Below are 12,695 nucleotides of genomic sequence, written 5' to 3'. Positions count from 1 at the left end.
TGGTTTCATTTTCATTATCATTCATTATTCCTCGTACCTCCAAAACGGGTAGTGGAGTGTGTATACACTTGAGTTCATTCACAGACAGTAAAAATTCTTTGATGACTTTCACAAAGGCAAAGTAGAACTTAACTCAGTATTTAAGACTGCTCTCTGACCTTATTTTGTTGTTTATTGTGCTTTATGGTTGGAAAATGCTAGATTGTGGTCCCAGAGGTAGTCACACAAAATAAACAAGCTGGGTTCCAAAGAAGGCACGTCTTTGTTACCAAACTTTTAGGGAAGAAGAGAACTCTTTAAAGAATGTGGCAATCAAAATATTCTTGGTCCCTGGTTTTAGTTTGTGTTTTTTAGTAATAGCCATAAGTTCTGACATCAGATTTTTGTAGCTTTATTTATGCCATCATTAATTTTGTGCTTTAGTGCAGTGTTTCATTTGAATACACCGTCATGATTTTTGCCCTTACTGGGTACCACCCATATTATCATATATTTGACATTTTAATCCTGTTTAACATGACATTTTAAGTAATATTTGTTTTTAGGAGCCTGATTTAAATGCTCTGGCACACCGGGCAGCAGAAAGAAAAAAAAAAGCAGAAATGAGGCATAAAGAGGCCCTGAAAGTACAGAAAAATCAAAAAGAAATGTTAATGAAACAAAAAACCTGGTAAAGTAATAGTGATTTTTACCATATTCTCCACTGAAACTGATGTGGCTGGAAGTAAAGGGTACATTGGATACTTTTTAAAAGTCAGTATATCCATTGTGTTTGTTAAACTTGGTTTAAAATAATGCAGTGGGGGAGTGGTTGCTTAGATGAACATACTAACAAATGAGCTTTCTCTTCTAGTCTGACTGTAGTGGCAATTACTAAGTTTCTGGAGAAATGTATTACTAGTTTAGAATGCAAGTCAACCAAAATCTGTCTGCCTCCGATATAAAAAGAAAAAAATCAGTGCAATTATGAACATTAAAAGAGGTTGTTGACTCTGCAAGTCATTGATGAGATTTTTGCATGTTGTAAAAATGAAAGAGCATGTTACTAGTCAGCAGTAGTCATTTTATACAGTGGCCCATCTTTATCGATAATTTCTAGTTTTTTTACTCTAAATTATTCTCAACTAAAGAACATTAGGTGTTTGTTGGGTCACTCCCCATTGTGGAGCTTTATATCTTTAGATATACCTCTTTCACTTGGTAAACATCTTTTTACCTGTTCATTGTGTATAGACTCTTTATTAAACAGCATATTGAGCCTGTGGGATCAGACTGGAGGATTTCTTGAGATTGTAATGGCTTTTATATTCTTAACCCTAAGAGTTGTACTGTAATATTATCTGAAAGATTAATTTATGACATCTTGTGTTTTTTAAGGCATATAAAAGCTCGAAAAGAAGCACTGCTTGCGGAAAAAGAGAGATCTGCCAAAATTACAAGTCTGCCACCTCCTCCTCCAACTCTTTTTGAGGTGAATTACTTTGAGTATTCGAGCTAGGTTATAATAATTCTTCTTTACTATTAGAATTCAGTGTAGGTCAAAATACCATTTGTATTAATTTTTAACTGTACAGGTAACACATATCTGGAATATTTAAAAATAATCCTAGATATCATTTTACCTATGAATACTTTAGTATGTATCTCTGATGTTTAAGGACTTTTTAAAAAGCACAATACTAATATAATATTTTTCTCAATATAATCCGATACCCAGTCTGTGTTCAGTTTTCCCCAGTTGTCTCAAAAATTTCTTTTGTTGTTTGAAAAACTGTAATGTTTTTTATTTTATTGGGAAAGAAAAGGATTATTTGCCCTAAAGACTTTCCTACATTCAAGATTTGACTATTGTAAATAGTTACCATTTTATAGATAAAGAAATTAGGTTCAGATAAGTTAATAAATTTACACAAGATTATGTAAAGTGATAAGAGAGGCCTGTTTCTTTATGGGAGTAAAATGTTTGATTTTGTGATTTGGAGCTTATTTTTTTTAAAAAACATTTAACTTATTAAGCAGAAATTAATTTTGAAAGGTCTTGCCTCTCGTTCAGATTATCTTGTTATGGTTATTAAAATGGCTAGTTTGGATGATTATCAAAATTACATAGTTATTTTTATCAAAAAAGTTAAGTAGAAGTAAAAAAAAAAATACACATACAGGGATATCTAATTTAGTTGTATAGACAAGTGTATTTTATATATGTATGATCAGCCTAAGTACCAGATGTTCTTGTCTTAAGCCTCTGGTTTTGTCAGCCTTCCTGCTTTTATGTTGAGCCATCTGCCATGTGACATTTGATCCAGCAAGATCCAAGTGGAAAGGCAAATTTTAGCCACTCCCTCAGTACCTTGTTAAAAGGCAGGCAGTATTTTATCCATGTTTTTTTGATTACTTTTGTCATAATTCCTAATGTTCCTAACAAGCCAAGGTCAGAATTTTAAAGCAAGCAAAATATTGTCTGTGTGAATGATTTGGCAAATATGCATTATATGTAAAAGTGTGGTTGTGCTTTTTTCCCCCAACTTTTTATTACGAAAATTTTCAAAATACAGAGAAGTTAAAAGAAGAGTACAAAGGAACAGCTCTTTGCATTGTGTGTAGATTTCAAATGGTTGTGTATACATTTGAGTGAATAAATATATACATTTGAATATAGATTGTAGAGATTGCATTTCACCCTGTATACTTCAGCATGCCTCTGCTAGAATAAGGACATTCTCTTATGCAACCACAACATCACACTAAGAAAATGTACCAGGATCCAGTCAAGGTTTACCTGTTGCTTCTGCTTGCTTTGTCTCTTGGTCTCTCTCAATGTGAAAAATTATCTCCCCCAACCCTAGCCAACATTTTATTTCAGACTTTTTGAATAGACGAGACTAGTTTCTTATATTCTGTATTTGTCTGATGTGGTTATGTGACTACAAGAGATCTCCATTATAAAGGTATATTTTTCTCTTTTCAATTGCCAAGTAATCTGGGAAATGATACTTTGGCACCAAATAGGTATCTATCACCCTTCTACATTTATTCATTGGCCTACTTCTGTTAGACAAAAGAAGAGAGAACTTTCTCTTATCAGTGATTATGAACCACCATAACCAAACGATCAAACTTAGAATCAATAATAGCAGAGCACCTTGACATTATGTGCCTCCTAATATCATGTAGTAAACTGTATAGCATCACCTATTCAGTATTCTTGTTGAAATATAATCTGGGGCTTCCCTGGTGGTACAGTGGTGGTACAGTGGTTAAGCCAATGCAGGAGACACAGGTTCAAGCCCTGGTCCGGGAAGATCCCACATGCCACGGAGCAACTAAGCCCGTGCACCACAAATACTGAGCTTGCGCTCTAGAGCCCGCGAGCCACAGCTACTGAGCCCATGTGCCACAACTACTGAAGCCCACATGCCTAGAGCCCATGCTCCCAAAAAGAGAAGCCACCACAATGAGAAACCTGCGCACTGCAATGAAGACTAGCCCCTGCTTGCTGCAATCAGAGAAAGCCCGCACGCAGCAGCAAAGACCCAGTGCAGCCAAAAATAAAAATAAATAAAATAATTTTATTTTAAAAAACAAAAGAAATATAATCTGGCTTTTAAACCTAAATTCCAGCTTAATGGAAATACAGTGCATGATCTCATGAAAAAAATGAATAATTGATTAAAATACAAAATTAATTTTTCATTGGATCCTGCTTTAAATGAAAATTAATACTTTTAACCTAACAGTCTATTTTCTGTTTCATTTTTCAGAACATTGAAGTAAAGAAAACTTCCAATGTGAAAACCAATAGTTCTACCTACCATCATCTTTATACTTTTGTTAATAGAGAGGTGGACACAAAACAGGTGATTAACTGTTTTTTCATGACGCTCACTTTATTATTTCTCTGTTCATTGAATTGAGTTACACCTTTGTTCTACGTTTATTGTTCTCAGATGTCAAAATTTGAAAAGCTCTACCAACCATATTAGGGTAATAGTGATAAAAAAAAAAACTATTAAATATGCTTTGACTTACGATGTCATGTTTATTATGAATGCTGATTTAACATGAAAGAAGAGAGTTGGCTACTTAAACAGTTATATTTTAAAATATATTTTTTTTACCATAAAACTTTTTTTGACATAAAAATAATACATACTCTGTGAAAATTTGAAACTATACACATAGGCGCAAACTAGGAAAAACACCCATGATTCCATCACCAAAAACTAATGCAGTTAATACATTAATGGATTTGTTATAGTGTTCATGTATAAACATATATACACACTTTTCAAAACATGATTTTTAATAGCTACTTAATATTTCATTATAGAATTTATTTAACCATTCTATTGTGGTTTTTTTTTGCTTCATAAATGCAAACATAATCATCTTGCACATTTTGTCTACAGCTCTGACTGTATGTTTAGAATAGATTCCTAGAGAGAAATTATAGGTTCCAAACTATATAACATTTGATAACAGATATTTAATACAGATCATTAAATTGCCTTTTAAATAGCATCAACAACATATGAAAATGGCCATTTTATCATACCCTTGTCTGTATGAAATGTTGTGGTTTAAAAGTTATTGTCAGTCTTAAGAGTGACAAATGATTATCACTCCTTATTATAATTGCTATTTCTTTGTAACAGTGGGTTTTCACTTTTTTCGTATTAGATATATCTGTCTACTAGAAAAGTAAACTTTCATAGTATAGCATTCATGTGGAGGTTAGAATTCAACAAATTCCGTAATAGCAGGTCAGTATTCGGTCAAGACATGAGATGAGTATTATCATAGAATTAACTTCTTTTTTTTTTTAATTCTTGAATTTTATTTATGTTTTTATATAGCAGGTTCTTATTAGTTATCCATTTTATACGTATTAGCGTACATATGTCAATCTCCCAGTTCATCCCACCACCCCCACCCGCCCGCCACTTTACCCCTGTGGTGTCCATATGTTTGTTCTCTACATCTGTGTCTCAATTTCTGCCCTGCAAACCGGTTCATCTGTACCATTTTTCTAGGTTCCACATATATGCGTTAATATACGATATTTGTTTTTCTCTTTCTGACTTACTTCACTCTGTATGACAGTCTCTAGATCCATCCACGTCTCTACAGATAACCCAGTTTCATTCCTTTTTATGGCTGAGTAATGTTCCATTGTATATATGTACCACATCTTCTTTATCCATTCGTCTGTCAATGGGCATTTAGTTTGCTTCCATGATCTGGCTATTGTAAATAGTGCTGCAGTGAACATTGAGGTGCATGTGTCTTTTTGAATTATGGTTTTCTCAGGGTATATGCCCAGTAGTGGGATTGCTGGGTCATATGGTAATTCTATTTTTAGTTTTTTAAGGAACCTCCATACTGTTCTCCATAGTGGCTGTAACAATTTACATTCCCACCAACAGTGCAAGAGGGTTCCCTTTTCTCCACGCCCTCTCCAACATTTGTTGTTTGTAGATTTTCTGATGATGGCCATTCTGACTGGTGTGAGATAATACCTCATTGTAGTTTTGATTTGTATTTCTCTAATAATTAATGATGTTGAGCAGCTTTTCATCTGCTTCTTGGCCATCTGTATGTCTTTGGAAAAATGTCTATTTAGGTCTTCTGCACATTTTTGGATTGGGTTGTTTGTTTTTTTAATATTGAGCTGCATGTGCTGTTTATATATTTTGGAGATTAATCCTTTGTCCATTGATTCATTTGCAAATATTTTCCATTCTGAGGGTTATTTTTTCTTCTTCTTTGTAGTTTCCTTTGCTGTGCAAAAGCTTTTAAGTTTCATTAGGGCCTATTTCTTTATTTTTCTTTTTATTTCCATTATTCTAGGAGGTGTATCAGAAAAGATCTTGTTGTGATTTATGTCAAAGAGTGTTCTTCCTATGTTTTCCTCTAAGAGTTTTATAGTGTCCAGTCTTACATTTAAGTCTCTCATCCATTTTGAGCTTATTTTTGTATATGGTGTTAGGGAGTGTTCTAATTTCATTCTTTTACATGTAGTTGTCCAGTTTTCCCAGCAAAACTTACGGAAGAGACTGTCTTTTCTCCATTGTATATCCTTGCCTCCTTTGTCATAGATTAGTTGACCATAGTTGGCATGAGTTTATCTCTGGGCTTTGTATCCTGTTCCACTGATCTATATCTCTGTTTTTGTGCCAGTACCATATTGTCTTGATTACGGTAGCTTTATAGTATAGTCTGAAGTCAGGGAGCCTGATTCCTCCAGCTCTGTTTTTTTTCCTCAAGACCGCTTTGGCTATTTGGGATCTTTTGTGTCTCCATACAAATTTTAAGATTTTTTGTTCTAGTTCTGTAAAAAATGCCATTGGTAATTTGATAGGGATTGCATTGAATCTGTAGATTGCTTTGGGTAGTATACTCATTTTCACAATATTGATTCTTCCAATCCAGGAACATGGTATGTCTCTCCATCTGTTTGTATCATCTTTAATTTAGTGTCTTACAGTTTTCTGCATGCAGGTCTTTTGTCTCCATAGGTAGGTTTATTCCTAGGTATTTTATTCTTTTTGTTGCAGTGGTAAATGGGAGTGTTTCCTTAATTTCTCTTTCAGATTTTTCATCATTAGTATATAGGAATGCAAGAAATTTCTGTGCATTAATTTTGTATCCTGCAACTTTACCAAATTCATTGATTAGCTCTAGTAGTTTTCTGGTGGCATCTTTAGGATTCTCTATGTATAGTGTCATGTCATCTGCAAACAGTGACAATTTTACTTCTTTTCCAATTTGTATTCCTTTTATTTCTTTTTCTTCTCTGATTGCCATGGCTAGGACTTCCAAAACTATGTTGAATAATAGTGTCAGAGTGGACATCCTTGTCTTGTTCCTAATCTTAGAGGAAATGCTTTCAGTTTTTCACCATTGAGAATGATGTTTGCTGTGGGTTTGTTGTATATGGCCTTTGTTATGTTTAGGTAGGTTCCCTCTGTGCCCACTTTCTGGAGAGTTTTTATCATAAATGGGTGTTGAATTTTGTCAAATGCTTTTTCTGCATCTGTTAAGATGATCATATGGTTTTCATCCTTCAATTTGTTAATATGGTGTATCACATTGATTAATTTGCATATAATGAAGAATCCTTGCATCCCTGGGATAAATCCCACTTAATCGCGGTGTATGATCCTTTTAATGTGTTGTTGGATTCTGTTTGCTAGTATTTTGTTGACGGTTTTTGCATCTATATTCATGAGTGATATTGGTCTGTAATTTTCTTTTCTTGTAGTATCTTTGTCCAGTTTTGGTATCAGGGTGATGGTGGCCTCATAGAATGAGTTTGGGAGTGTCCCTTCCTCTGCAAGTTTTTGGAAGAGTTTGAGAAAGATGGGTGTTAGCTGTTCTCTATTCTCTAAATGTTTGATAGAATTCACCTGTGAAGCCATCTGGTCCTGGACTTTTGTTTGTTGGAAGATTTTTAATCACAGTTTCAATTTCATTACTTGTGATTGGTCTGTTCATATTTCTTATTTCTTCCTGGTTCAGTGTTGGAAGGTTATACCTTTCTAAGAATTTGTCCATTTCTTCCTGGTTGTCCATTATATTGGCATAGAGTTGCTTGTAGTAGTCTCTTAGGATGCTTTGTATTTCTGCGGTGTCTGTTGTAACTTCTCCTTTTTCATTTCTCATTTTATTGATTTGAGTCCTGTCCCTCTTTTTCTTAATGAGTCTGGCTAATGGTTTATCAAATTTGTTTATCCTCTCAAAGAACCAGATTTTAGTTTTATTGATCTCTGCTATTGTTTTCTTTGTTTCTTTTTCATTTATTTCTGCTCTGATCTTTATGATTTCATTCCTTCTACCAACTTTGGGTTTTGTTTCTTCTTCATTCTCTAGTTACTTTAGGTGTAAGGTTAGATTGTTTATTTGAGATGTTTGTTGTTTCTTGAGGTAGGATTGTATTGCTATAAACTTCCCTCTTAGAACTGCTTTTGCTGCATCCCATAGGTTTTGGATTGTCGTGTTTTCATTGTCATTTGTCTCTAGGTATTTTTTGATTTCCTCTTTGATTTCTTCAGTGATCTCTTGCTTATTTAGTAACGTATTGTTTAGCCTCCATGTGTTTGTGTTTTTTAAGTTTTTTTCCTTGTAATTGATTTCTAATCTCATAGCGTTGTAGTCAGAAAAGATGCTTGATAAGATTTTAATTTTCTTAAATATACTGAGGCTTGATTTGTGACCCAAGATGTGATCTATCCTGGAGAATGTTCCATGAGCACTTGAGAAGAAAGTGTAATCTTTTGGTTTTGGATGAAATGTCCTATAAATATCAATTAAATCTATCTGGTCTACTGTGTCATTTAATGCTTGTGTTTTCCTTAATTACCTGTTTGGATTATCTGTCCGTTGGTGTAAGTGAGGTGTTAAAGTCCCCCACTCTTATAGTGTTACTGTCGATTTCCTCTTTTATAGTTGTTAGCATTTGCCTTATGTATTGAGGTGCTCCTATGTTGGCTGCGTATATATTTATAGTTGTTATATCTTCTTCTTAGATTGATCTCTTTATCATTATGTAGTGTCTTTCCTTTTCTCTTGTAACATTCTCTATTTTAAAGTCTATTTTATCTGATATGAGTATTGCTACTCCAGCTTTCTTTTGATTTCCATTTGCATGGAATATCTTTTTCCATCCCCTCACTTTCAGTCTGTATGTGTCCCTAGGTCTGAAATGGGTCTCTTGTAGACAGCATATATATGGGTCTGGTTTTTGAATCTATTCAGCGAGCCTGTGTCTTTTGGTTGGAGCATTTAATCCATTCACATTTAAGGTAATTATCAATATGTATGTTCCTCTTACCATTTTTTTAAATTCTTTTGGGTTTTTTTTTTGTAGGTCCTTTTCTTCTCTTGTGTTTCCCACTTAGAGAAGTTTCTTTAGCATTTGTTGTAGAGCTAGTTTGGTGGTGCTGAATTCTCTTACCTTTTGCTTGTCTGTAATGCTTTTGATTTCTTCATCAAATCTGAATGAGATCCTTGCTGGGTAGAGTAATCTTGGTTGTAGATTCTTCCCTTTCATCACTTTAAATATGTCATGCCACTCCCTTCTGGTTTGTAGAGTTTCTGCTGAGCAATCAGCTGTTAACCTTATGGGAGTTCCCTTGTATGTTATTTGTTATTTTTCACATGTTGCTTTAAATAATTTTTCTTTGTCTTTAATTTTTGCCAATTTGATTACTATGTGTCTTGGTGTGTTTTTCCTTGTGTTTATCCTGCCTGGGACTCTCTGCACTTCCTGGACTTGGGTGGCTATTTCCTTTCCCATGTTATGGATGTTTTTGAAAAAAATCTCTTCAAATATTTTCTTGCGTCCTGTCTCTCTCTCTCTTCTCCTTCTGGGACCCCTGTAATGCGAATGTTGTTGTGTTTAATGTTGTCCCAGAGGTCTCTTAGGCTGTCTCCATTTCTTTTCATTCTTTTTTCTTTTTTCTGTTCCACAGCAGTGAATTCCACCATTCTGTCTTCCAGGTCACTTATCTGTTCTTCTTCGTCAGTTATTCTGCTATTTTTTCCTTCTAGTGTATTTTTCTTTTCATTATTGCATTGTTCATCTCTGTTTGTTTCTTCTTTAATTCTTCTAGGTCTTTGTTAAATGTTTCTTGCATCTTCTCGATCTTTGCCTCCATTCTTTTTCCGAGGTCCTGGATCATCTTCACTGTCATTATACTGAGTTGTTTTTCTGGAAGGTTGCGTATCTCCACTTCATTTAGTTGTTTTTCTGGGGTTTTATCTTGTTCCTTCATGTGGTACATAGCCCTCTGCCTTTTCATCTTGTCTGTCTTTCTGTGCATGTCATCATAGAATTAACTTCTAGGAAATAAGAGAAAATCTTGAAACTTGTTTAAAATATTATTACAAGGTTAGTATTTTATAATACAGAAATAATAACTTCCATCTATTGCTAACTTGCTTTTGTCCTATATGTTTGTCCACTTCACTAAAACATTGTTTTTACATATGTTTTTACAGTATTAAATAGATGTTTAATACTAAGATTGATGAAGAAAGACATTTTTCTTCTAGCTCTAATACAGGGTGCCGCTGATGGTATCACAGTAGGTTATTAAACTTTCCTGTTTAACAGTAGCTAAAAGATGTACCTTCTCTTCAATTTCTGGACTTGAAGATTATATCAGTAGTTATAATGCAGTTTTATAAAAACAGTCACACAAGCTAAAGTATTCCGGTATTTTCTTTTATTTACTTCCTCACACCATCACTTAGGAAAAATCTGTCCTTAAACCTTGGGTTTAAAATGGGACAGTGGAGCAGTGTACTTGGTTTTCCATATAAGAAATCTCTGCATTTTCATCTGCATCTAAGCTTATTTCACATGCACAATAATTTAGAATCTTTCTTGGAGTAGAATAATAGGATTTTTACAGCAGGTATTATATAAAAAATACTTGCACTCTTGGCATACATTTTAGTTATTCCTTCAGCTGCTTCCTCTAAATAAGCTAGTTCCTTTTTCTTCAGTCAGCCTTTTAGCATGTAAGAGTTGCTATCATTTTTTGTTTGAATATCTTGATAAAGTGGTTCTAAAATATCTTGTATGTTATAAAATTTGTCTTTGAAGAAGAGTGATGAATTTGACCTGCTCTATTCCTACATAGAGCCAGTTATTCTCTAAATTTTGTTTTATGCTACATTTACATTCTATGCACACAGTTAAACAAAACTTCGTATGCTTGAAATTTCTGAATTACTCGTGCCCCTCATCCTGTTTGTTCCTTTGTCAGCAACAGTTAACACAGCACTTGTTAAAATGGATTTTTCATCCTAGAAATATTTTTCCAATCAGATCCATTGTATTATTTGTTGTGAGGCCCAGAAATGTCAGCAGACAAGCAGAAACACATAAATTCAATTTACCATCATACTTAAGATAAGTCTGATGTAGAAGATGCAGAAGTAGCATATTTAGTAATCACTTGTTGTTTTGTGCACTGCAGATTACAGTTCACAGAAAAGATTTTCAGAAACATGTTTTCTAGAAAGAATTTTTTGCTTGGGATTCACAGTTTTTGCAAATTTCACATATCTTTTGAGTTCAACTGCTAAAAATGGAATCTATTATTTCAACCAGATTTTTGTTTAAAGTTTTAATTGTATTGACACAAATTTTTAAGGGATTGTCTTTCTAAAACATTCTTGTAAAATCTTGTTTTGACATTGGGCAGTCAGATTAAAACTTGTTTGGGGTACCTAATTTTTCTCTAACCCTTTATTTACTTGATATTCTTTATGTACCTCATTATATCTGGACTGAACATGTTTATTATACACATTGTATGTTTTGAAGTTTTTCCTTCCCTTTAAATTTTGGTTTACCAAAATTGACATTCTGCTTTTAATTCACCCCCACATGATGTGAAGAATTCCCAAATAACTTTTTTTTGAAAACCTCATGGCCTAAATGAAATGTTGCTCCTAAAGATTATTTTATTTAATGTTATGCATTAATGCAATCTGACCTGTGTTTATTTAGATTTGCGTAAATATTTATTAGCTCCAAAGGTATTTAATATTTTTCATACACTTGTTTGGCCAGTGCACTCTTTTTTTTTTGGCCGCACCAAGCGGCATGTGGGGATCTTAGTTCTCCACTCACACCCCCTGCAGTGGAAATGTGGAGTCTTAACCACTGGACCACCAGGGAAGTTCCTACTCTTTCTGAATACGTTAACTGTCTCTTTACCTATTTATCTCACAGTTTGAGAGTTATAAATAATTTTAGATATATAGTTAACAGCTTTCATGGTCATTATTGTTTCACTTGACTAATTGTCAACATATAAAATATATAAGATTTTTTACAAAGTGAATGTTTATGTGTAATACACGTTGTATCTCCTCCCACATCTGATATTATTGTTACATCAATGAGATGATGGCTCACTGTGCAACCACATAATCATTGATTATGCACAAGTTCTAGGAAGCCAGAAATTATATTAAAGTAGGTGTTTTGGTGATTTGGCTTTCCTGAGGCTGAAGCCAAGCTGTACATTTTGGCTAAAAACCAAAGACAAATCTTAGTGCTTCCCCAGATGGCTTACATGACCTTCAGCGTTTGTGGTTTCTTAACTACTAGCTTTGCATGTGTTTACCTTTCAACACTGTTGTTTTAATAGAATTTCTTAAAAAAATGGTGGAAGAATGTATTTGGATGAGTATAGTTTACTCTGCTTTAAAATGAACAACTTGTAAAACTTTACACTAACAATTTGACTTTTTTCATAGGTACATGCTGTTGATAATTGTAGGCATTTAAAACTATAACTTGTTATCATTTAATTCAATATAAGTAGAAAAACATGATTTTAAGGTTGTTTTGTTTTTTAGTTATCACTTTGTTTCACACTTTATTGAATTATCTAAAATGTTACTGATTGACTGCTAGCCAGATCCTCATTTGGCTGCTAAAGAAGAGGCTAAAAGATTGGAAGAACTACAGAAACAAGCGGCAGAAGAGAGAATGGAGCAGTGTGAGAAGGCACATGCACGGGGTTTCCAGGCAATGAAAAAGATCCATTTGGCCCAAGTAAGAATTAAATTCTGGCTGTGACCACTACTGATGGCCTTAGAGATGGCACTGTAAAACTTAACTGATAGTGAACAGGCTCAGAGGACAGAGTTGTGAAGAATGGGAAAATATT

The 12,695-nt window shown here is 33.9% G+C and overlaps 1 protein-coding gene across 16 annotated transcripts in view; it reads left to right on the top strand.

Annotated features, from left to right (window-relative positions):
- Positions 1–12,695, top strand: part of CEP295 (centrosomal protein 295) — a 48,339-nt gene that overhangs the window by 6,087 nt on the left and 29,557 nt on the right. For 14 of the 16 annotated variants that reach the window (XR_012333368.1, XM_019923751.3, XM_073808305.1 and 11 more), the window contains 4 exons: positions 546–670; positions 1,378–1,471; positions 3,762–3,857; positions 12,440–12,580. Coding sequence is in view for 15 of the 16 variants with exons in the window: in XM_019923751.3 (XP_019779310.2) it covers positions 546–670; positions 1,378–1,471; positions 3,762–3,857; positions 12,440–12,580 (456 nt within the window). In the remaining variant the exon portion in view is untranslated. Of the gene's footprint in view, positions 1–545; positions 671–1,377; positions 1,472–3,761; positions 3,858–12,439; positions 12,581–12,695 lie in introns of those variants that run through there. The other 2 variants (XM_019923750.3, XM_019923752.3) reach the window with 2 other exon arrangements.

This window comes from Tursiops truncatus, chromosome 8, assembly GCF_011762595.2.
Source record: "Tursiops truncatus isolate mTurTru1 chromosome 8, mTurTru1.mat.Y, whole genome shotgun sequence".
NCBI classification, from domain to species: Eukaryota; Metazoa; Chordata; class Mammalia; order Artiodactyla; family Delphinidae; genus Tursiops; species Tursiops truncatus.
This window is presented reverse-complemented; position numbering and strand designations above follow the sequence as displayed.